The sequence below is a fragment of the Ambystoma mexicanum genome, chromosome 3q (assembly GCF_040938575.1).
Source record: "Ambystoma mexicanum isolate Mex_15411 chromosome 3q, UKY_AmexF1_1, whole genome shotgun sequence".
Lineage (NCBI taxonomy): Eukaryota > Metazoa > Chordata > Amphibia > Caudata > Ambystomatidae > Ambystoma > Ambystoma mexicanum.
This window is the reverse complement of record NC_090926.1, coordinates 747,973,995-747,999,285: the sequence shown is the minus strand read 5'-3', so window position 1 is coordinate 747,999,285 and position 25,291 is coordinate 747,973,995. Positions and strand designations below refer to the sequence as shown.

At 44.9% G+C, this 25,291-nt stretch overlaps 1 protein-coding gene across 9 annotated transcripts in view; it reads left to right on the top strand.

The window, feature by feature from the left end:
* EXOC7 (exocyst complex component 7) overlaps window positions 1-25,291 on the top strand; it is a 704,768-nt gene that overhangs the window by 220,588 nt on the left and 458,889 nt on the right. For 3 of the 9 annotated variants that reach the window (XM_069654706.1, XM_069654710.1, XM_069654714.1), the window contains exons 7-8: window positions 4,445-4,456; window positions 19,173-19,265. The exons of 2 other annotated variants lie outside the window; for them this stretch is intronic. In XM_069654706.1, the coding sequence (XP_069510807.1) occupies window positions 4,445-4,456; window positions 19,173-19,265 (105 nt within the window). The remainder of the gene's footprint in view (window positions 1-4,444; window positions 4,457-19,172; window positions 19,266-25,291) is intronic. 4 more of the 9 variants (XM_069654707.1, XM_069654711.1, XM_069654712.1 and 1 more) reach the window with 2 other exon arrangements.

The window sequence follows — 25,291 nt, the reverse complement described above, 5'->3', positions numbered from 1 at the left end:
GCTGTTAGTTTGAATTTTAAAAGTAGAGCATATCAATTAGGGTCTAAACCTCCACATAGATTGCACCATGGCAAAACATTATTTTTCCACAGTTGTGCACATCATCTCTCTATCCATGAACTGTCTGCTGATGAAACACGCCTTGTGTTCCCTACCATTGTCATCCAGCTGAGACAAACGGCACCTGTCCCTGCTTCTGAAGTGTTCGTTTTTACTTGGGAAGGTCACTTGTGGATAGGTGCTCTACAGAGTTTGGCAAAAGGTATCCTTCAATTCCTGAAAGTCCTTTTTACATTATTCCCACCAAACTACTTTGATAGAAGTTTCCGGTTGGACTCTGGGGTTCATATAGTAGGGTAACCTTGAGGGCCAGGTGTCTCCCCGAGCTAGTGGATGAAGAACCCTGGGTTGCTGTGGGAAGGATCACTTGGTCTCCCTCACTTAGTTCCCATCACTGGGCAAGGGACCATTACATAAATCATTCCTCTTTGCTTTCCAGCTTGGTGTCCTCATTTGGTGCTGGATCCTACAGACCAGCGAGATAAGCGGTCTAATATATGAATTATTCCTATGTATTGCAAATTTTTCTTCTGTTCTTGTCTTATTGCTTTTATTCTTCTTTTTCTTTGTAAAGGTTTAAATAAACCATACACAATAAAAAAAATGTTTTTTAAAAAAAGATAAGCTGTCTAACATAGACTCATGCCCTTGGCCTGTGTCCTTAGGGGTGACGGCTACCAACCCTGAGAATCTGGAACCACATGGAAGCCGGAATAGAAGACTGGCCATGCCCAGAAAGCAGCACATGTGTAAAAGGGATACAACGTACCCCCACAGCACTCCACTGTAAGGTGGTGTGTGCTTCATTGTAACAAAGCAGAGCACATGACTGGGGGAAACAGTCCCCCTGCACTGGTATCCTTAAGGGCTCACCAGTGTCCCCAAAATAACTGAGCAGAGCAGGTATGTGAAGCTGGAAAAGGTTTACTTTAACCCAAAGGTTGGACAAGGTCCCAAGACAAAGGTGATGTGGGGTCCATTGACATCTATGGTAGGAAAATGCAAAAAGAAAAAACTCCAATAATTTTATGATGAAATGTAATTGTTTTATATACCCCATATCGGCCACAAATGTTGGCATCGCTGATGTTACTAAAGCAAGATGGCGTCATGTTGCTCTTATATTGGAGTAAAGGCATTAAGGATAACCGCTAACATCAAGATGAGTATACCAGATTGAGAAGGCAGAATATTGCTCGGATTACTTGAAGACTTCTGAAATGAACAGGTATACTGAGAATGATAAATCCAAAACAACACAGAAGACAGAAATTGTGATGCAAAGTTAATTTTGTAAAGTGAAGAACTTTCATTTACAAATGGCGCTTCTCTGCTTGGTAGATTAAGAGGTGACAAAGTGCAGAAAGAATATGAATTCCTAAAGTCTATGCCGAACGGGTAGAATATAACAATCGAGACCGATTCGAGATGGGATACATTAGGTTAACAAAAGTAGACGTTTTCCACTTTGGAAATGAAAACCGATATTGCACGAAAGTAGATGGGTCCCCAGAAATAAATGATGGCAAAACTAATAACGGGTCGTTTGCTAAAAAGCACTAGCAAGATGCATACGAAGAGAGAAAGCATCGGGCTGATGCCATGCAGTGGAGCTTGAGCTGCCAGTCATTCTAATCTGTAGCAAGAGGCCTGGATGAAGGGCGTTCAACCCATATTGAACATGCATGCCATATTTCACCCAAAAATGAAGAAAATAGGATACTGAACTGCGTAGCACACTTCTTCAATGTATTGGAAAATCATGTTAATACAAATGGACGATGAGTGCACAAACATAGGCCTAACAGCCAGCTGATAATGTGTCTTCTTAGCACAGTTCAAAGGGCACAGTAAATGCACACATAATAGAACAGGAGTGAATCGCATGAAAGCAACCAATGTGAAATGTGATATCAGATGTAAGGTGAATGCGATTTATCAATCAAATACTTTATTTCTGGGTGAGCCCTTAAAAAGTGTCCATATGCAATACAGAATAAAAATGGAATAGATATAACCAGTAAAATGCCAGGATTTTTTAGGGGAATTTATTTCCAACTACCCCCAATTCTGCAGTATTTATGAAGCCCCGCAGAGTCTGTTCCATGGGGTGCAGAGGCCTTTGCCTGTAAATTAGAGCTATGAAGCATAGGTGTAAGTGCGCCACTTCCGTGGTTAAAACAAAATGCGACGATAGGTTTTCTCGACCTTTCCAGTATAACACGGACTTGTCCCCCCTGTCCACCCCATTGCCACAGCTTTTAAATCTTAATCCTAAGTAGTCAAAACTACTCGTGGGTGCTACACTATACTGTGGCTATCGAGCATGATGTTCAGATTAGGGGTCTTTTTATGAGGGGGGATCGAAGACCATAGACTTGGTTTTTATTTTAATTAAATGAAATGCATGTTCCTGTTTAGGTTTTTTTTATTATTTTTTTTTTTAGCCCACCTGAGTTGAGGGAGCTCAGAGCAGCAGCATCTTCAAACAGCAGTATTGGGGATGTCATCTTAGTCTAGCTTTGGTGCATCAGATTGAATAGCTACAATTACATCAATAAGTCTGTTTATAAAATGCTAAACGCACCCCTGCCTTGCTCCTTCATCGCTCAACAGGTCAGTGCTGTCCCCAGATAAACTCTATCGAGCTGTGGCTTTGTCGCCTTAGTACAAGCTCTGTATAGCTTTGAGCAAATGGGGAGGGATGTTTGAATCTTCCATGGCTTCCCAAAGGTTTCCTCTCTTGACCCATCAAATGCTGTTCTTAAATCCTCGAATAATGCCTATAAGTTAATTCTCCTCCATACCATGTATTGTTGTACTAGGAGATGTAAACTAAGGCCCTGGTCCACCGTGCTGAGGCCGGTCCGATAATTGGCTTGCAAGTGATTTATAAATGATAATGGTATTCTCAGTGCACCTATTTTGTAAATCCGAAAGCATCACCCTGGCTAAATCACCCCTGTGGCATACAGAAAAAAAAGAGACTTGCTGGGAAATTGAGGACTCCATCACCTTAGATCCGTACGTTTTCGTGCTTCATTATGAGTAGTGTGGTAAGGGTAAAACGTGCAGTATTATGGAATGCTGTATGTTTTACAGGTTTCGATGAAGAAGCCCTTCGAATACACCTGCATTTGAGTGGAGGTAATGAACTCCACGCAGAAGCATTGGCAGATGTGGTAGTAGCATGCATGCCGTATTACCGGTAATACCACATTAGTGTAATTTGACTCTAAAGTGGGTAATAACCACATGACCAGCGATACTCTGAATCATGCAAACCCTACTCATTCCTGCATGCAATAATGGTACTTGATCTTGGCTGAACTTGTAGTGAGGCCCTTAACAGCACACACATTTAGTTTGGAGATGCACTCGAGGACCCCCAAATGGAAGATTGATAAATATATCTAAACCTGTAGTATCCAGTTAAGTACATACTTTGTGCCAGAAGCATTGTGACTAATAACTTGTGATTCCTGAAGAATGTTCTCAATGTATACACAAGAACAGAACAATGTTGATGTGATATGTATTTGAATCTGTTCATAACACCATGATCAAGCGTTGGATGCCCAGGTTAACAAGTAAGGAGCTTCATTTGATTGTTATTAAAATGAATTTATTTTATAGAAACATTTTTGACATAGAAAAACTTAGCATAGACCTGTTTTTTTATATAACAGAAATGTTGTTCTTGGCTCATAAGGATGAACAACCTCTGCAAAGGATATTGGGCATGGGACCCTTTCATTGCCCTAAGAGCAGAGTTTGGGAATCATGGGGGTGGCTAGCATTTTTTAGGCTCAGTACTACTCGGACTTTGGGATCTCTGTATTGCTCACAGGTTGCACTTGGTCTTTCTCCCCAGTAAGACGCTTGTTTATTGCCTTCATTCTGCCTTCTGTTCCTCTCATTGTGTGCTAGAAGGGGGAAGCCCGCCCTCTTCGCCCCGTCCATTTTTCTGGCCTCCTGGGTAGTGGTTCCGACAGAGCACCTGAAAAGGGGTCAGAAACTGCAGCATACTGGGCCTTATTGCATTTTTTTTTTATTAATGGAGCAGACTGAATTAAAAGGCAGGATGCCTCAAGGAGAACAGGTTGTGAGCGATGGGTGGGCTGCTGCAATGATGTAATCTTTGATGTCTTGTTATGATGTGTATAGGTTTTCTGTTTGTTTTGTTGAAATGGCATAGAAATGTGTTTTGAAAAGGTGAGTCCCATTTTAGCTGCAGGTATATTCCACATGTAAGGTACACCTGGACGACATTCTCAGACATGACTACTTGTGCAAAATGCCTCATTCTGTTTTGTTTTTATCTTGTTTTATTTTGTATCCTTTTATTATTTTTTATCCTGTTGTGAATCCATGTGACCTGCAGTCTACATCCCAGGTAAACTAGGTTCCCTGTGTTGTCTGTCCGTTTCATGTTGTCGGTTTGCTAACTAACCACAAAAAGCAATCCAGTGGTTTGGGGAGTGAATCCAAAGGATTCTGGAGGGCACTAAAGTAGGTCATTTCCGTTAGTACCAGACACCTTGCTCACTCAGTCGCTTCCAGACATCAGAGCTTCTAGGAACACTCCACTGCTCAGCTCCCCACCAACTCCCCCCCCCCCCGTCTATATCTTAATGGCCTTCCTTGTTCACACACCATCTCTGAAGTGGTTTTGAGGCAAGTGCGTCTTCCTGCTTTAGTTGCAAGAGCTCCTGGATAACGTAACTGTTGTCGGCTTCCCAGAGTTGTGTACTGCCCAGCCAATGCAGTGCAGCCTAGCAGTGTAAATGAGGCAGTCCAAGGATCAGATTTGTTTTACATTTGTTGCGTTTGTCCTGCCTGTAGGCTGTATTGAGACACTGTCCTACATTTTAGCCACATCTGAATAGGAATAGTGCACTTTGAAACGGACCCTTTCCAACCATCTGAAATACCTGATTGATTAAGCATTTATTATACGTTCATGTAGTATGCCTTGCTTCAAAGCACGACGAGGCGGGAAAGGATGGAATAAAGTTTCTGAAGTAGCCCTTAGAAAACCGATGGCATTTGTCCTGCCCTGAATGTACTGAACATCCTTTGGTGCAGCAAATTAAACATGAATCCCCCGCACAAGAGAATGATGAACATGTTAAGTGCCCCCGTTGGTCTGACAGTGGATCCATCCACATCTGCTGCACCATAGGTGCACAGTGTGAATCCCCAGGTGTCATTGATTTGTGAGTGTGCAATCATCCTATATAATAAAAGGCCAGATGTATGTTTGTCGGGTGCCGTCATGCGCAGTAGAGGCTGCCCGAACGCACAGAATGCTCTGCTAGAGGGAGCTATTTCCTTAGGAAATGCAGTGGTCCAATTTCCATAGCGTTGCCTGTTGTCGCAGCTAGAGGGAGCAGGCTATATCATAGTTCTACTGTGCTAATGAAAACCTGCACTTTGGCCTGTGTACACGGTCCTGTACACTAGTATCCACATATTCTGGGAGGAATCTCATTTTGAAATCACATTTTTATGTAGTACTTCATGTTGCGATGCTGCTTTTATTACGCTCCTTGACATTGGTGGTTGTCACCCAGCTCAACTATATTTATTTATTTATTGTAGATTGATCAGGTACCATCTGCAGAACACAGTCACTTTGTGGAGTCGCAAGTAACAAGGGTGGGAGACTGAATTGGCATTCACAACCTTGTAACATTGAGGTCAGAATATGCTCAGCAGTTCAACTGTGGCAGCATCTGCCACGCCAGGCTTCCTGCCTGTGGATGACAGGTTGCACAATGATCTCTTGAAGAGACTGCTTACCTCATTGGAGCATCTTGCAGACACACTTACGCAGCACAGACAATGCCAATTTGTGGCCATACTTGGCATTACGGAAAGGTCGTGTTGTGTTGCATTATAAAGGAGAGCTGGGGAATATACACATTTATCCATACACTTTTTAAGAATAAAAGAATTGCTCACAAGGGGACTTCTTAACTAAGTGGGGTTCAAAGCTAGATTTTATAAAAACTCCACATGGATACGTGCCATGAAGAAAGTACCATGTAGGGTATCCAGCGCAGATCAAAGTAAAGCAATATTAGAAGCACCTTGCAATGAAGTTGAGAAATGTTAAGTAACTATCAGAAGTCCTGCTTCCTATCAAAGGTCCATTTTAAATTCCATAATCAGAATGATGTAATAACTCCCTGGTGTAGAGTGGATGATGGCCGCCATTCGTATTAGGATATATGCTGCTCTCTTTAAGTCCAATGTCAGGAATTTGAATGGAAAGACCCCTGGTTCAACCTCTAACAGTTAAGAAAAATAACTCCTCTTCTGTGAATCAGCCATTGGCTTACTAGGCTGCCAGAAGATAGCATGAGCTGAATGGCAGCTTTTGACTGCTTCACCTCTGCTCCCAGGATAGTGGAGGAATTGTTTTCATTTTACTGTATTAGGCTTAGTTTAGCACAAATGCAATATGGACTGCTGTTGACATATGTTGGGAAATTAACCTACTTGTGAATTTACTCGTATCAAGACATTTGTCATGTTTTGTAACTGTTACCCAGGCATGCCTTGCCCTTAATAATGGGTGGAATTAACTCCTTAGATCCAAATGTGGTTGTACACAAATTATTATTCCCAGTTCGAATTAACGTTCGTCACAGCTCTAGTGTGATGTGATTAAAAACAGTGTTCAATTTGATTACTGTTCCAGACAAACTGTTTGCCCTCCTTTTCAGAGCTTAGATTGCAAGTAAACTGCATATCTGCTTCCTATTGCAAGGTAGGATTAACTGGAAGTTAGCCACAGTTACGTGGTCAATACTTAACATCAAACTATTCGCTCTTAGTTTATCCTGATTACCACTGACTCGAAACACTACTTTCCACTATATTGCAGTTGTATTTCTCTTTCATGGGGAGCAGTCCATTTGGCTCACCTGCCTAGGCCCCCAAAGAACTACTTGTATGCTCTCAGGTTCTCGCCCTCTAAATCCATGGTGTTGGATTGGTGTATCACAGAAAATGCTAATCAATAAATTTGCGTTGTACATTTTCATTATGCCATTTATCTGTTTCCTTGTGGGGACAGCCACATTTTATCTCCCAAGAGAGATGTCTTCTCTTTTTGTGAAATTGCAGATTCCTCTGAGGTAATACAGACCTATAAAAGTGTTTGCCAAGTAAAAATGTACAGAAAAAGATACACGGATTGACATCTTTGCTCTTCACTAATTCCGGTTCTCTGAACCTTCTAGAGCGGAACAATGACAAGGAAAGTGCCCTTCTAGACACACTTACAGACCGTATTCAATGTTACACATTTAGCTATCCTCAGAATCATCCATTCTACTAACAAAAATGATTCTCCCATCTTTTTGTGTGTGCTCGCCAATGTTACACATGTTGTGTTACTAATGTGTCCTGATAGCTCCTTCTCCATTTGTTTGTTGAGATTTTAATGTGGAAGGTTCAGTTCTGATGGCTCACTTCCATCTCTTCCTCACTCATCCAGCATTCCTTTGCTAAGGTTACCTCCCCTGCTTCTTGTTCTTTGGCATTTCCCCTTGCTCCTTTCACGTTCCCCATCCTCCTTTGCTTACTGCTGTCTTTTGACCCTTCCTTTCTTTCCTGTCCTTTAGACTTTGCCTCCACCCTGGCTTTCTCCATTCCATTCCATTTTGCCCTCCTCCTTCCCATCTTTTTGCATTCTTGTTTTCCAGAGTTCATTCCATGTCACTCTTTTTTTCACTCCATTCCAGCTCCTTCTCTTGCTTCATCTTTCCTACTCTTCTTCACACTTTCATGTTAGCCTTTGTATCTATCGCCCACAGTGTTGCCTGCCTGTTACCCTCTCGCCTGTATCTTCACTCCTCCCACATCTGTTCTCCCCCTCTCGTAATTGAAATTTTCCATTCTCCTCCTCATTGAATTTTTCCTCTGTCTTTTTGTTTTCCCACTATAGGATTCGTGTTTCCCATACATGCTTCATCCATACCCATTAGCCTCCAACCCTTCAATGCCTGCCTTTGTATAAACCACTGTTCTCTGCATGCTCGGTTTATTTTTTTTGCATTATTTGAATGTATTTCTATGTTGAATACAATTTTGCATTGTGTTATTTTTATGTGTTTGCATCTTCTCTGAAAGCAGGTCACTGGCAGTCGACTGAAGCCCCTCAGGTGGAGGGATGGCAGTAATACAACTAGGGGTGGGAGGTTTGGGGAGGCTTTGGGAGAGACAACCGTTTTGTTTCTTGGTTTGGGGATTCTGTGATCTGTTACCACTATTAACCTCTGGTGTTTGGGATTACCCTAGTCTTGGCATCCCTTGATCTGCCTCTTGCGTACTTTTGGTGACCAATGTTTTGGGATTTTGTTATCTATCCCCACTAATGATCTCCTGGTGGCCCAAATCTTGGTATCTGCCCAAATGAATTTCTCTGCTGCTTGCATAGGGTGTCTTTTAATTTGGGACTCTGTGATAACTCTACACCAATGAATCCGGTGGTTGGGGAAAACTCAACCTTTGAATTCTTTCATTTGTTTCCCGTTTTCATGTGATCCGTAACATGTACCTGCGACAGTAATTATTTCTTTCTTTTACTGTTGACAAATACTACTTTTGCCAGACAGAGCATGCTCAGCAGGGCAGGCTTTCAAAATGTGGGTGTGATGGGGGAAGATGGTAGTGGGAGCTACATTGTGGCCAATTTGTAACAGACAAAAGCTAAAGGCGCTTCCTTTTTTGGCAAGCATACATGGAGTTTATCGATACTGTACACAGCCATTTGCTGCCTGATGTTATGCTCAAGACTTCTGTATCCATCTGTGGCATACATAAATTAGATTGTACAGCAGGTTAAGAATAGTCTGCGGAAGAATAAAGACCAATTTTGCAGCATATTTGGAAACAAATCAGTTTTTGGCATGCATATGAAAAGTCATCCCCATGTAATCTTAAAGATGTATTTAGTAACTGGTCATGGGTAGGTTATGTGGCAGATTACGCCTAAAGTGTGCCACACACTGTCAGTTTGAAGGTATATTATATTGCAAATTATAGTTAGCAGAATAAGGATTGGTTCTATGGAACTACAAGGGTGCTTTTTAAAACACTATTTTCTGTCACTGTCAATTATCACTGTTTACAGCTAGTCACAATTCGAAATTCAGGCAGTGACCACCTTTTCAAATCATAAAATAAAGTATGCGTCACTGTAGGAGTTTCAAAAAGGTTGGGGGTCCATAAAAAGACTTGCAGGATAAAAGGGATCCCCACAGCAAGGTAAGGGAGTGGGGGCGAAATGAGAGATATTATTTAGAAAGTAAATAATGTGCACAACACAATTGGTGCCCTTATACCACAAAATACAGAAACAATCCACAAAGTAACGATTATATTGAAACAATGGATTCCTACTGGATGAAGCTCCCTATAAATGGGCACCATGGGGACTCTGTAAAAAAGGGTGAGTGAAAAGGGTATTCTTGGGAAGATAACGGGCACGATAGAAGCGGAACGTTAATGGGTTTATGAAACAAATTGCCAAAAACAGGGTCAGGAGAATGGCTGTGGCTCTCGTGAATTTCTTTTTTTCTACAAGAGAGTGGTTTAATGAAATAAGGTGGTTCTGGTTGAATTTTGTTTTTCTACAAGAGTGGTTTATGGAAATAAGAATATGACGGAGTTAACTGACGCATGGTAGAAAACGACTATATTTCCAGAGTAAGGGGCATTACTCACCTTGTTCCACAATAGATTGGATAATTCCTGGAAAAGCACACATGCGCACTCGCCACAGGGCTTGGCCATATCTCTTGCTATTTAATATGCATACCTTATTAAAACCTTTAGCATATTTAGGAATTTAGTTTCTAAACCGCACAGTTGATGCACACATGCTGATTAAAATAGAACCATCTGCCTTAAATAATACCTCACATTTTACTGCCTTTGTGGCGACGGCGGACCACTGGATGGCCAAACAGGCATCATCTAGTTTAAAGGAATATGGCCAGTTCTGCTAGGGCCGTACCACGATCCTGTTAACAAAGTTAGAAATCGTATCCTAATGGACTGCAGGTTAAGTTTAGAACCTCAAGTTAAAGGTGTGTTAAAAACAGTTTCTTAATTTCGTTGGCTCTTATGCAGGATTTTTCCTTCATTGCTTATTATTCATGATTACAGGATTCGAGCTGTATTAACATTTCTGGTTTCCCCTTTGAAATATGCCTGCAGGACATACGTTTGGCCACACGAATACCCACTGTAGAACATGTAGTCGTGTCAGAGTAGTATTGAGATTACATAACTCCCCATCCTTTCATGTGGGGGAAGCGAGCCAGAGGGTGGATGAGGTGGAGTCCTGTCGGCTTGCGACCATCCCTCCTCTGAGATGAGGCCCTAACTGGTGCCCCCTGTGAAATAATTCTCACAGGATACCTCTAAAGAACATGAGAAGACCCAAAAAGTCTGCACACGCTGACCACCACAGTTTCGGCACCCTGGGGAGTTGGCGAGCTCTTAAACAACCCACCAGAAAGATTACCAGCCAGTGAGTGCATGAATGTCGCCACACAGATGTGGTCTGCTGAAATGTCCTAAGGGGACAGAACACCAGAAGAGTGAAGCAGTAGCAGAGCAGTGCAGAGCCACCCTCCAAGTTGAAGAGAAATATATGATGGCACCACAGATATATTTAAACCCGATCAGGCCCTCACTAACAGCCATAATGAGACTAAGAACATACACCAATACCGAGTCACCAGTTATAAGTGTGACACATCACTGGATGTCGTCACTTCTCCCCACCGGTGAGCCCTTTTCCATGAGGCCAGGGAGGTGAGGCTGCTACCCGATAGTCCCCTTGTGGGTGGTATAATGCAGGAGGATCTCATGGGGGGACTCTTAGACCTGTACACACACTAGCCTCTCCCTCTTCTGCTAACCTCTTTGTAGACAGCAGACCTATGTACTGTTATCAAATAGACTATCTTAAGGTCCTGCTAAATACTGAGACAAAGAGCATCATCCGGAACATAGTTAATCCAAGTACTGGGATGAGGTGGAATACAGGAACAAGGAACAGCAATACCAAGAAAGAACTGCAGCGGTATAGAATTCCGCGGAGGCATGGTTCCTTTTACGCCATAGAAACCAAAGGAGAACTGCTTATCCGAGAGAGACAGCCAACCATGACGAGAGACTGTGAAGTCTGGAAAGCTTGAAGGAGACGCAGAAAAGGCCAGGACGCAGCCGAGAGCAGTCCACTCCCAGAGTCAAGAGGACAACGGGGCTCCTTTGCCCAATGGCGTCCAGACAGTAATAGGAGGCGTGCACACAGTGACGCAAACTCAAGAGGCAGTGTCCATACCGTCGGTTCAAGGACCGGGCAAGAGATTCGCAAGGTGAAGGTACCGAGATAGGGAAATGCCCACCCAGAACACAGAGTAGCAGAGAGACCCCAGGAAGAACCGTCCGTGCATCCTGGGAACAGGCAAGGTAACGGGAGAGGTGCGGGGACCAGAGGGGGCTGGAAATTACAGGAGGCAAAAACCCAGTATGGACATTACGAGCAGGACTATCCTCATGTCAGTACTTGACAAGAGAGGCAGCCAAGGGGACATAGAGAGAAGGGGAGAGAAACAAGGGGTGCACACCCAAATGAAGAGAGTGGCACAAGTCATCTTCCTTATGGCAGTACTGGGCAGTAAAGTGAACAAAGTGGGCCAAACCAAAGAAGAAGAGAAACGAGGGTCGGGGACCCAAACCAAGAGAATGTTGCGAGTGATCTTCCTCGTGGCAGTACTAGGCAGGGAAGTGAACCAAGTGGGTCAAGCCAAAGAAGAGAGAAGCCAGGGTCACAGGTTTTCATAGCACTCAGAGTTGGGTGTTGCAAGTGTGAAACCTAGTTAGGAGAAGACCAGGGGAAGGGAGTCATTGCCCCTGGTTGTAAGAGATTGCTTTGTGATTACCAGGAGATGGGAGCCATTCTCCTGGTAACTCTGACCTGGAGGAAGGTACAACAAGTTTGAGGAAAGGGAGTAATTCCCCCGGGAGGCATTCTCCTGGTCTACAAAGTAAAATCTTGTTTGTAACTTTGTGACCTGGGGAAGGGAGTCATTCCCCTGGGCTATTTGTAACTGAACACAAGGAAAAGGGGGGGCATTCTCCTGGGACCAGAACAGTACTGATTTATTCTTTAGTTTATAATGTAAGGGATAGAAGTAAGGTTTTCTTGACACATGACAGTGGACACTTTTACTATAACAGACATTCTGACCGCCACCTTAGATCTTTAGTTGAGACAGGGTAACCCCTCTTAGGAATGGGGAAAGATAGGTTTTCTCTCGCTCTAATATTGAATAGGTCTTTAGCCCCAAACATGACACCATTGTGTCAGAGTCCTTCTTCTGCATCGAGTAAGTATCCAATCGGCTCGTAGAGTTTAAACCTCCATGGCGTAACACCTATTGGATGAAAATATTGAACAAGTACCTAGAGGAGGAGGAGGAGAAAAGGAAGGGCAAACCCACAGAGAGCCTTCCAGAGGAGGTAGACACGCCTACCCATGCTCCGTTAATACAAGGAAACATTTTGGCAGACCAGATCAAGTATACTGAGATATTGTGGAATAGGGGGAAGATGCCCTGGGATAGGCTAAAGAAAGCCTGGGTGCAAATCCATGCCCTGCTCACCAGGGACTGTGCTACCTTCTTCCCCTGCCTACAGGCAACTGAAGGGCTGAAGAGCCTGCCCATCCACCAGTGACCCTAAAGGCACAAGAGGAAAACAGTTTCCTGAAAGGGATCATGATAAAGGACTGGAGAGAAATACCCATCATCAAGAGTTGCTGAGCGTCCTGTTGTGAAGCCGACATCCAGGAGGGGACCATTTATGAACCAAAGGTCCTTGCAGGACTCATTGTGAAGCAGAGATCAAGGATGGACAAGTTGTGAATCCAGGTTCAGGAGGGACCCTCTAAAACCATTATGAAGCAGAGGTGCAGGAGGGACCATTTGTAAAGGCAAAGTCCAGGAAGGGCCTCTTGTGAGACCCTAGTAGAGGGAGCCTAGATATATACTGCATGGCAACTGGATGCCCAGAAGGGATATTGAGCTGTCTGGGAAAGCTGCAGGAGAGAATCTCAAGAGCCTGAACCTTTTGGAGGAAGCATGACGGAACCAATGAAAGTACAGAGGCTAAACTGAAACCGACTCAGACTGAAGGAGTATCCTGGAAGGATACCTTTGGCAAATGCTCTTTTTAAGAGTAGGGAAAAGGTATTTATGAGTAGGGTCAAGACTTTGCTTTGGGGCCAGGTGTTGGAACTTTGTGTTATTAGAATAGGGATAGAAAGGTGTCTGAAGGACTCATTTAAGATTAGAATTTGAATCTTTATATACTAATGTAAATACTAGTGCCTCCACAGAGACAAGGACATACTTAGATTAGGAAGAAGTAGGTGCTAGGCATCCGAAGAATACTACCCACATTTGTGTTCAGGCTCTTGTGCACATTTATTGCTGACATGTTTCATTTAGCTATTATCTGTTGGGCATTAATCCGACCTCGAAATCTTATGACATTCTGAATAGAATTTTGGTTTGAACCCGAAGTTGAGTATTAGCTGTGTCATTTACTCGAACACTACGAGAGTACAGCAACATGCATGCTGTACCAAGCTAGATGGTACAACTCTGCAGGAAAGGAAAGCCAGGCCTGGCACTGGTTGTCTATTAACAAGAGAATTGTTTTTAAATCTTTATGTATAGTACACCAGGCATTCTATGAAATGAGCACCAAGTTCTTCAGAGACAAGTTTGTCTCTTACATCCTTGTTTTCTCAAAATGTCTAGTAAAGCAGTAACGATTTTGTAGAGCAAGATTGCAGACATTTTGCAGTATTGGCGATATGATGATGAACTAAACTTTCAGTTGTATTCTAAAGCAGTACCACTCACTTAAAGTTCCAGAAACAATTGAAAACCCACCCGTTAAAAATGTAATACTAGCAAGGATGCAGGCTCCATATCTGTTGTGAATGTACGTACTCCATCGGGGGAGAGTAGCCAACTGGTGGTTGCAGTCTCTAAAAAATCTCAACAATTTAACATAAAATTCAACATTAATAAGAGATGCTTCAGTTCTAATTGTAAATAATTATCTCTTGAATTAGTTGGAAATGAATCTACACTGCGCTAGACCATGGAGAAAGACTCAACTGTAGAGTTCCGGTTTATTGTCAGACGTTTCTTTTGTTGTATTTGCCATGCAGAAACAGTATGGTTTAGGATCCTAAGCCATCTGATTCAGAATCCGCTGATGGTAATGCTGATCTAGTGGACCAAAACTGATGGGGGTTGGAGTGGCTTGGGTATGGCATGAGGCACTAGGAAATCATGCATGCACCAGGGCGAAATGGGAATCTGAACCAGCGTTAGTCAGCAAATGATGCAAGAAATGGATCAGTAATAGTTATTCCAATATTGTTACATGTGCTTAACATGAAGAATCCCTTCCCTACCATCATTTGTGCCTTGTGAGAGTTTGGTCAGCCCTCAGGACACTAGTTAAATCACCACATTCTGTCAATAACTTAACATAGGGATGTTATAGATCTGTGGGGTTATAATAAGTTGTAGATCACCAGACCGAGATGGGTATAAATGTAAAGGAAAATATAGAAGTAACCTTCTGAACAGTTTGGCCTCTGGCCTTGTAATTTGCATAGAGACCTCCACAGAATACAAAAGTATTTCAAGCCTGATATTAATGTCAATTATTAATAATATTGTAAAGATGAAATTCTGCTAGCTATCTGGTCACCAAACATGAGTTATTATTCCAAAATCATGGCAAGATCCTAAACTCTGCCATTCCTAGAGGCCTGTTTATTTATTAAATACAAATATAATTGTCATTTATAATGCGCCTGTACACAAGTGTTTCTAGGCACGACAAGACAAGGGAGGAAAGACAGAGGAAGGACCAGACCTACGATTTTACTAGCCCTTGTGTCATTCAGATCATGCAAGTGTGACAAAGCAAAGTGCAGGGGTTAAGGGGAAGTGCCAGGGAGAGGGAATGGGGCTGGGGGGCGGGGAGTACAATCAGGGCAGCATTACTCTAAGTAAGTGCAGCCAGTGGAGAGATTTCAGGGCTGGAGAGATTTCAGGGCTGGAGAGATGCAATCCCTGGGCTTGAGGCCAAGGACAAATCTCGCACTCCTGTTCTGGATTAGTTGCAGAGGGCGGAGAGTAGAGGAAGGTACATTAATAAAGAGGCTGTTGCAGTAGTCCAGCCTAGAGAGAACCGGGACTCTGGAGAAGGTGAGCTTCTGGGGGAATGTGAGAAAAGGAAGAATACTTCTGAGGAGCTGCAGCTGGTAGTGGGCCCTCTTGGCAAAGCCTGTGATATGAGGTGAAAAGGAGAGGGTGGAGTAGAAGATGACACCAAGGTTCTTGCCTCACAGGAAGGCAAAGGAGGGCCCAAGGAGGGCAGCCAGAGTGAGAGAGGGAAAGTGGGAGCAGGGTTCCCGTTGAGAAGGATCTCAATCTTACTGGCATTAAGGCAGAGATCGTTGGAGGCGCACCAATCCTGAATCACGGATAAACAGTCCGGAATGTGCAAGAGAGGAGAGGAGAGGAGAGGAGAGGAGAGGAGAGGAGAGGAGGGTGAGGGGAGCATGAAAGAGACAAGTGTCATCCACAATAACTCTCAAACTTAGAGGAGATGATAGAGATCAGGTAGGCCAAAGAGGCCAAGTAGACATTGAAGAGCCAGGGTGAGTGGTTCGAGCCCTGGGGAACACCACGTGTAGAGAGAGAGGTGGTGGAGAGGAAGGACCCAAGTTGGACCTGTGACGGTCGGTGCAGGAGGAAGGAGGTACACCAATCCAGGGCCTGATCCGTGATGCCCAGGTCCTCACAGATAGAAGGAAGGCTGGAGAAGATCTTCACGGGTGTTGGGAGAGCAGTTTCTGTGTCTCTGGCTCCTCTGGAGCCAGACTGATGGTCATGGAGACAGCCAACAGATTCAGTGTGGAGAGTTAAGCTGAGAGATGGCCATCTTTTCCAGGCGTTTGCCCAGCAATGTAGTGATAAGATTAGGCAATCATTTACCGGACAGGATCGGCAGAAGGCTTTTTAAGGATGGGGTGCACAAGGGAGTGCTTGAGGAGAGAGGGGAAAGATCCAGTGGCGAACAAGTGATTGCAGAATTTGGCCAATGCTGGAGCGAGCTTGTCAATGTGTTCCTTGATGGTTCTGGAGGAACAGGGGAGCACCTGTTTGGACAACATTTTCATAGAGCTGACTTGTCTAGAAACCTCGTCAGATGTAGTCGAAGAGAAAGCGGAGAAAGGAGGAGGAGAGGCAGAGGGAGTGGAGGAGGCAGAGGGAGAGGAGGAGGGGGTGAGGGAGGAGAGGGGACAGGATGTCCTGAGTTTTAGTGGTGAAGTGATAATCTGGAGCCGCACAGAGTGCCTGGGTGGGAACAGGGAGACTGCAGTAGGATTGGCCAGTTCCTTGCAGATTTTAAAGGGTGTGGCCCTGTTAGATGATGCAGAGACACGTTCTTGAATGTGGACGCTCTGCCTGGACAGGACTGAGAGTCTGTATTGCCTTTGGAGCAGGCGGTAGGCCAGTTTGTCAGAGGATGTGCCCAAAGCCCTTCACTTCCTTTCAGGGTGCCGAGGTCGGAGTCATACCGAGAGTTGCACTTGGGGGGGGGGGTAGGCTTCAGAAGTATTATCATGACAGGGACAAGGACGTCCAGAGTGTTAGAGATAGAAATATTGAGGTTAGAGACGGCTGTGTCAGAGTGTGATTCAGCCGCAGGCATTGGAGGAGCAGAGAAAGTAGCTGCAAAGGCATCCACTGACACACGCTTCATGGCCCCAATGACCGAGAAGGTAGGTGGCAGTGCCTGGGAGGGCTTAGCCTGAGGGACAGAGAGTTTCAGGTGAGAGGAGAGTAGAACGTGGTCAGTCCAAAAGAGAGGTGCAGAGAGCGGGTTAGAGAGGGGGATGTCTGAGGAGATGAGAACATCCAAGGTGCGTCCGGCAGAGTGAAGTTGATGTATGTCTTCTTTGCATTCAGATCAACAAGGTGTTTTTTGCCCCCGAGTAGCTTATCTACACTAACACACACAATGATGTAGACTGCTGATGCCACTTCTACTGAAAATAAAGGTGCAGCATTTATAATAGTAGATGACGAGGAAGTGTGTGACTGAATGGACTGGGATTTTCTACGAGCGGCCTGTTGCATGTTGGGTTAGGTAAAATAATCATTATGGCAATACAAGTTTTATATTAAAACCCTTTTGAACATGTCTTTATTAATGACGCAATATCTGCAAATTTCAAATTATGCAAGCACATTGCAAGATATTTGGAGCCCCTCTATCAAGAACGAACACAGCTAAATAACCTGTTCAATGGGAAGGTGCCCACTCGGGAGGGTCTACAACCACGTTTTAGCTCACTGTACCTTTCTCAAAGGAGTAATAATCATTTGCATATCCGTCTATGTCCCAACCACAAGGGCAGTCCAGCACTGAAATTCCAGGCAATTCTCCTCTGAACAACCAACAGCAACCCCAGACATGTGTTTGGGCCTAGTCGGGCCTCCCTAATGCACAGTGAGTAAGGGGTCCACGTGGGTTACTTTGGTTGAAACCCCAAGTTTAAAATATTATAAAGCAGTGTGGGAACCCCTCTACTGAGAACGATCATGGGTCAAATACCCTGTTCTATGGAATTTCGTCCACTCAGGAGGGTCTACAACCACGTTTCAGCTCACTGAACCCTTCACACCTTTTCATTGGCCTGGCAAAATATGTCCTGCAGAAATTGATGTGTTGACAGAATACTGCTGCACATAGGAGATACCCTCATCTCGTCGAGCCTTGCATTTGTTTCCACTTAGTTCTATACTAATCCTGGTGCCTTGTACCATGACTGTGTATACGAAATGTTATTTTCTAGATGGCAATGGACATCTCTTATCAGCCTGCGAGAACCTTGATCTGGAAATATTACCGGTTTCTAAATGTTAAATGTATTCAAAATGGAGTCGGAGCCTTTTCAGTACAGGCCTGCGCATCTCTTTTAGTGATATTAGTCATGTTGAAGCTGTATTACTATTTTCTAAGTCTATAAAGACTTGCTGTATCTGCACTGAACCGTGAATGTGTCTCAGTGATGCTTTGAGGGCCCAGGTGCACAATATAGTGAATGATTGCACTCAAAAGGAACCATAAGATTAACAAAACAAAATAAAATACCCAGTGGTGGACCTACTCCAAATAACATGTATTGCCCAGCAACGCATCACCTGATGTAGATCGCTTTACATAAAATACGCTGAATAGTGGGAGGTCCGTCCGATGATAAAAAAAAACAATATTGTTTCGGCAAAAAGGCACAGCAAATGCAAAAGTCCTCCTTATTGGAAAAAACAATATTTTGTTTTGAGCATTATAAGTATTTGTTTTCTGCGCTTTTGCAGTTGGAACTTTCTTTTCTGTGTTGCATTCAAATGCACATTTTTATTAGTATGCCAGACAAGTAGGCATTCATAAGGATCAGTTGGATCAGAGAGTAAATGCCTATGGCTTAGACACCTCACATAAAATGGTAAATCTGCCCATCCATATGCTGCGTTATTGCCTGGAATGCTCCTTAAATAGACTATAATCGGGTCGCTAATTAGCAGCCGGCATTGCTTCACCTCAAAAAAGCTGGTAAAGACCATCTACACTAGGATTCTTCCTTTTGACGTGCCAGTATTTGGAGAATAGAAATTGTTGAGGAAGGGTTTTTCAGGTGCAGTTTAAGTACCGGTGTAGTTTGCCAAATCAGATGAGCACATGGGTCTTGAGTATTGCATCTAAAAAATAAAACACCAGCACGGTCAGAAGTCCTATGACTTAATGTAGCTAATCCAATAAAAACTCTTATGTCTTGTATCTTGGTGTTTTCCATCTGAGCCAGGATGCTCCTGCTGAGCATGCTTGCTGTTGTGTAGGCCTGGGGCTGCTGGCGCACCTGACTCACTTTTCCAGGTCTTCTCTCCTTCTCGCTTTCTTTCTCGATCTCTTGGTGGCAGGCACGATCCGTAAAGCGCAGAACCTCCTGAAACAGTACTCCCAGCATGGGATGGACAGCAAAAAGGGTGGCTCGGCTCTTACACCTACAGAAGGTAATGTGCATGACTAAGTCTTGTGGCGATTGTCTCAGTAAGTCCTATGGCACAGCAGAGTTTTTGTAAGTTCAGGATGCGACTTTGGATTGGGGGGCCTGGGGGTATTTCACCTTTTACAAGTAAAAATTGTATGGCTTTGAAATTCGAATGTAAAGACATTCCTTTAGTTGATTTACACATTTTAGACCATGTTACATCCTCCAATTCCGTGCCCAACGCCCTTGACCGTTTTCTCTGGGCCTTTGATGGCACTTCTCCAGCATTGGATCATAGTCGCATACTATGAACATTCCCCGTCGTCAAGCTGGGAATCCTCGGTTCACCTTTACATTAATAATTAAAGAAAATAGGTGTCTATTTTGTAGCCTATATCCCTCCTTTTGTGTGCTTTTGACCTCCGCCAATGGGACATCGAGTGTGTAGTTTCTCCCCTGCAGCCTCCTTTCAGTTTCTATCCGCATGTTACGCTGGAAGGAGTCCTCATGTTTTTTCTCCTCAGGAAAATTCCACAACTTAACTTTTAACTGTTTGGAAGATACCTTCACAATCTTTATTCCACTGGTTTTATAGATAAGTGAGGGAAAGAATGGAGGGGAAGAAATCTTTATTTAAAGCCTGTGCCACTTGTGGCTTAAAGAATGTCTATGAGGGGGATAAGCATGCTGAATGCATTTACTGCTGACACCTCATCACTTTGTTGAGGATTGTCAAATTTGTAAGGGGTTTAGCACAAAACGCTCAAAGACAGGCACAGATGCCTTGTCTGTTGGCTGAATGAAGGCCACCAACTCCCTTCAGAAGCACAGTCTTCTAGAAGCCTGGCGGGCCATAAGCGCTCAGAAAAGAAAAAGCCTAACCTAAAAGGGGCTAGATCGGACAAGTGTTGCTCGTCAACAGGAAAGAACCAGATGAGCAAGCCACGCTCGTTGACAGATAAAGCCTCAGCGACGGCGGAGAAGCCCTCGTCAGTGAGTCGCCCATCGACGGATAGACATTCACTGAATGGAAGGCACATGTTGACTGGAAAACATTTGCTGATGGGAAAGCACTCGTCAATGGGAAAAAGCTCTAAAAAAGAGGGCAAGGAGACACCCAGACTCAGCCAGTTGATGACTGAAGAAAGGCACTCGTCGACAGACAGGAAATACAACAAGGCACCGATAAAGTGATAAAACATAGCAGAACTCCGCCAAAACAGACGGATGAGGCCATACAGGCCCAGGACACTACACAAATACTCCAAACGCCACAGCTTCGCACAGGAGAACAGGGTGGGACACAGTCCCAGCCAATCACAGCTCCACTCTCCCCTATGACATAACTCCCTGGTCATGCCTGAAGAGATTCTGCAGTACGAAGCACTATATAGTCACAAGCTTTTCCGGACTCTGACGATTCAGTGGTGATAGAGAGCAAATTGCAGCTCCAAGTTCCCCCACTCAGCTCTCCACGCCTTCCTCAGCAGGGTCCGAAAGATCAGCCAGACCGATTCTTCAAGCGCAGCAACCAGAACCGCTATTGAATCTGCAAATTCTGCTATTGCTGCATGTGTTATCCATACTTCAAAATCTGTGGTCCCAGCTGGATACCAGACTCCCAAGGGCCGTACAGGGCCCTACAGTGCCAACCCAAGAGGCCTTAAAGTCACCCAGGGAGGGGGAATCAGAGTTGCTGGCCAGGTTGCGTCCAAACTTACAAAAGTCACTCTTTTCACCGCGCAAAGCCATCATGTATGAATTGCAAACATGCAGGCAGATCACTGTCCCACCCTGCCCCCTCCCCCCCCCCCCCCCCATGGTGACATCCTGTGGAAATCAAACACAGGGAAGCGCTTGCGCCCAGTTGCACCGCCAAATAGACAAGTGGACCAAGGGGAAGGGGAACTCGCAGCACGGACACTGACCAAGAACCAGAAGATGGCGGGATCTACAACCACTGAGTTGCCACCCCTGGATGACCGGTGGGACACTGATGATGATCAATGGATGACAAATGGATGACCCGGTGGAGGAGCCCCAAAAACGCCCCCCACCAGTCAAAATTGGAGAGTTCCAAGAATTTGGCCTAATAACCTACTGAAGGAAAGAAAGAATGTTTCCTTTTCGATCAAATGCACCGAAGAAGAATATCAGTGGTGTTGATCCCCATCCTTGACCATGTATAGGAGGAGGGAATACTCGTAATGAAGAACACGTTCACGGAACCGGCGTTAAAAGGCTCCAAAGGAAATTCAATGCGCCAGATACCACCACTAAGTGCCTCACGTCGCAACTGTCACTGGAGTCAGTAGTAGTATTCACAACTGCGACCAGGAAGGTCCACGCTAAGACACGTAAGTGTACAACACCCCCAGAGCCAGAAGGCCGCAAGATAGATGCTCTAGGAAGGAATATACTTTCCATAGAAGCTACTACAGTTAAAGCGGCAAATACGCAGTCAATAACATCGAGGTATGATTGGGAAATGTGGCACCGACTGACACCTCTACTAGAACACTTAGCGGAGGAAAAGCATGCAGAAGCAGTTGCCATCCTAAAGGAAGAGGAGGAAGCCGCAAACCACAACATAAATATTGCTTTGGATTTGGCCAAGACTGGCTTCAAACAGATCTATAATGGGGTGGTGTTACGTCAACAGGGGTGGCTACGCTGCACCGACTTTAGGCCGGATATACAACAAAAGCTCCTAGACATATACCTTTTGGCCCTAAAATCGACAAAGCACTCAAACCAATAAATGCTGAATTGTACACAGTCCAGTCACTTACCACACTGCAGACCAAACACACCTTTTGTACCTTTCAAGGTGCACCAGGAAGATCTACCTACTCCACAAACACCAGCTGCTCCAAAGCGTGCTGGCGCTCTTCAAAGTACTCCCAGGGATACAAGAAACACACCCAAGGCTATCAACAGTAAAGAGTCTACAAGCAGCAGCAGCAGTGAAGAGGACCCACCGGCTCCCAAAGGAGTAGGACAAAAGCGCAGGCCAGACTGCGCAACCAGGACGACGCCAGTGGGAGGAAGACTATCACATCAGTGGGAGGAAGACTCAGGTGGTCCAATACGGCCCCCTAATAGAGTTCAATAAACAACCACCAAATATTCCCCTGATCAACAAGTCCGTCCCGCACCTAAAGGTGTTAAAACAAGAGGTAAAGCAAATGTTGGCAAAAAACGCCATGCCAAAAGTACCATACAATCAACGGGGGAAGGGGGGTTTACTCCCCGAATCTTTTGTAGTGGAAAAAAACAGACGGATGCTGGCACCCGATACTAGATCTGCGCAAACTAAACACATTCGTCAGAAAGCAACAGTTCATTCGATCTTAAAGACGCTTACTTATTTCCACGTAACAATTAATCAAAAACATCAAAAGTACTTGGGGTTCGCAATAGGAAAACAGCACTATCAGTTCAGGGTGCTCCTGTTTGGGTTAAAATCCACTCCACAAACTTTCACTAAATGCTTTGTGCGGGTCGCAGCAGCCCTCCAGAAAAGAGGACAACACCTATGCCCATGTCTCGACGACTGTTTAGTGCGAGTACCAAGCATTGCAAAGGGGCACACATCCATCTCGGAAACCAAGCACTTGCTACGGCATCTCGGATTCCAGATAAACTTCGAGAAATCCTGGCTGAAACCATCCAAAAACTTGATCTTTCTGGGAGCCCAATTTGCAACATCTGAGGCTCTAGTGCGTCCCTCTTGGTACAGACTATGCACACTCCAGTCATTCCCTCTATTCAAACCAGAGATACAATTCATCATAAGGCAGTGAATGAGATTACTGGGGACAATGTCCTCCTGCATTCCGCTCATACCCAACTGCAGGCTCAACATGCGCCCGCTACAAGAGTTCCCGGTGACCAACTGGGCCCAAAGAACTGGATCGTGGGAGGACAGAGAATGCATCACGCAAAAGCTCACTCGCCTATTGCAGTGGTGGGACAGCATGAGAAAACATCACCCGAGCCCCTTCCAGGGCCCCATTCTGGATAAACACTCATAGCGGATGCCTCTGTCAGGATGGGGAGCGCACATAGGATCCCTACACATCAAGGGCAATTGGACAATGGAGGAGACCAGTCTTCTCCATATAAACATTTTGGAGCTCAGGGTGGTGGGTTACGCCCTAAAGTCGTTCCTGCCAGTACTCAAACGCCACGGTCAGAGTGCTCACCGACAATTCAACAACATGTATTATATCGGGAAGCAGGGAGGAACAGGTTTTCCAACACTATCCCAGGAGGCGCAACGGTTTTGGCACTGGGCCATCTCCAACAGATTAACACTGCAAGCCTTTCACCTCTCTCGAGTGAACAAAAAGATTGCGGACAGCCTCATCAGCGCGACCAGCCAATCCCACGAGTGGGAACTGTGCGACAACAAGTTGAATGCACTGTTCGCCAGGTGGGAGTGTTAGGGGCAATTCTCTTATAAGGCTAATTTCCCAAACCTAGTGAGTCCCCCAGCAGCTTTGCTGGATTTTTGGGGTTTGTTTTTTTCTCCTTCTAAGAGCGAGACTCTTTTACTTCCACTCTTAGTCAGAGACAAACCTCAAATCATGCCTATTTGTGTGATTTTGGGCTATGGGGTCTTTTACTCCATAGGGTATCATCTCTTTTTTGTGTATGTGTTACACAGCACCCTCAGTGTAGTAACATATGGGTGTCATAGTGACCCCCAAACATAGACTCCCTACCCTGGGACTGACTACTGTCTCCCAGGGCATGCAAAGTCACCATTGACTTTACTAGTCTTAAATTGTGAACAGAACCAGTACACACCATCATCTTGTGGAAGTACTGGAAGGGGTTAATTATATTGCCCCTGGGTCTGTTTCCAAGTGGGCACTTTCCAGTCCCCCTTGTCGAGTTTCTGGCTGGTGGCAGTGGTTACCACGCGAAATATTCCACCAGAATATTCTCTATGGGATTGTCCCATTGATTTTAAACGCACCACTTTTTGGTGCAATATTAAAGATACTGCCGGTTTATTTATTTAATGTTAAATTCACGGTTGGGTCTTTTTGCCAGAACTCTTTTCTAAAATGGCGTTCGTGTCCGTCTCTGTAACTCTGACCAAGGTCGAGCCCTTTGTTCCACTTTTTGGTGCCACTCTGTCTGGGTTCCACAGGATGGGTGGGGAGGGGAATTGGCACCCTGGACTGCATTGCCTTAGCAACTCAAGTTGCACTCTGTTCTGATTGGGCCAGTTGTGAGCCGCCCGGCTTAGCATGTTTGAGTGACAGCTAAGCTGTTGAATGGGGGCTTTTCTGCATAGAAGCGCAGGGCCTTTGGGACTGGAACTTCAGAAGTCGCCACAGGACCTAAGAATCCGAAGAGGGAAGAAGCAGAGCCATCTGCAACGACAACACCACCGGTGAAGCCCTGCTGCAACTACCTCCCCAATTTCCCGCCGACAAGAGAAGATCTTCTGCTGGACGAGTCTTCTTCCTCTGAGCTGGTGGGACCAACCAGTTTGCCCTTTCCGCCTTCCAAAGACGCCTCTTGGTCGAATCGCCCGTGCCAAGCACCCCGGCGGCCCGATAGCCAAGCATCACCACTTTGACCGCGAATAAAAGGAACGCACCTTTTATCGACACTCCGCGGCTGGTTTCATCCCTGTGCAGTGCAACGACTCCAAGTTTCCTCCTTGACGAGATCCTCTCTTCTCCTGGTCGAAATAATGAACTGCAACCACTGCCAGGAACAACTGCCACCGCTGGAGCTTCCTCTCTGTTTAAGGTACTGTGTCCTGCCTGGCCTCCCTTTCTTCGGTTTGCCCAAGGTGACCCTTAAATTCTTGGCTTGCCAACTGGGTTGGCCCCAGACCTTCTAACTTTACCTTCTTGAATCACCCCAACCTCTTTTTGAACATTCTGCAAAGACTTTTAGTGCATTTTAAACTGTGTGATCCTGGGCACATTTCGCTTTGCTCTCTTTAAAGTGGGCCTGGCCTATGAACTTTGGCTCTACCGTCTATCTTGCCCTTATTCCCTTGCTGAGAACTACTAAAAG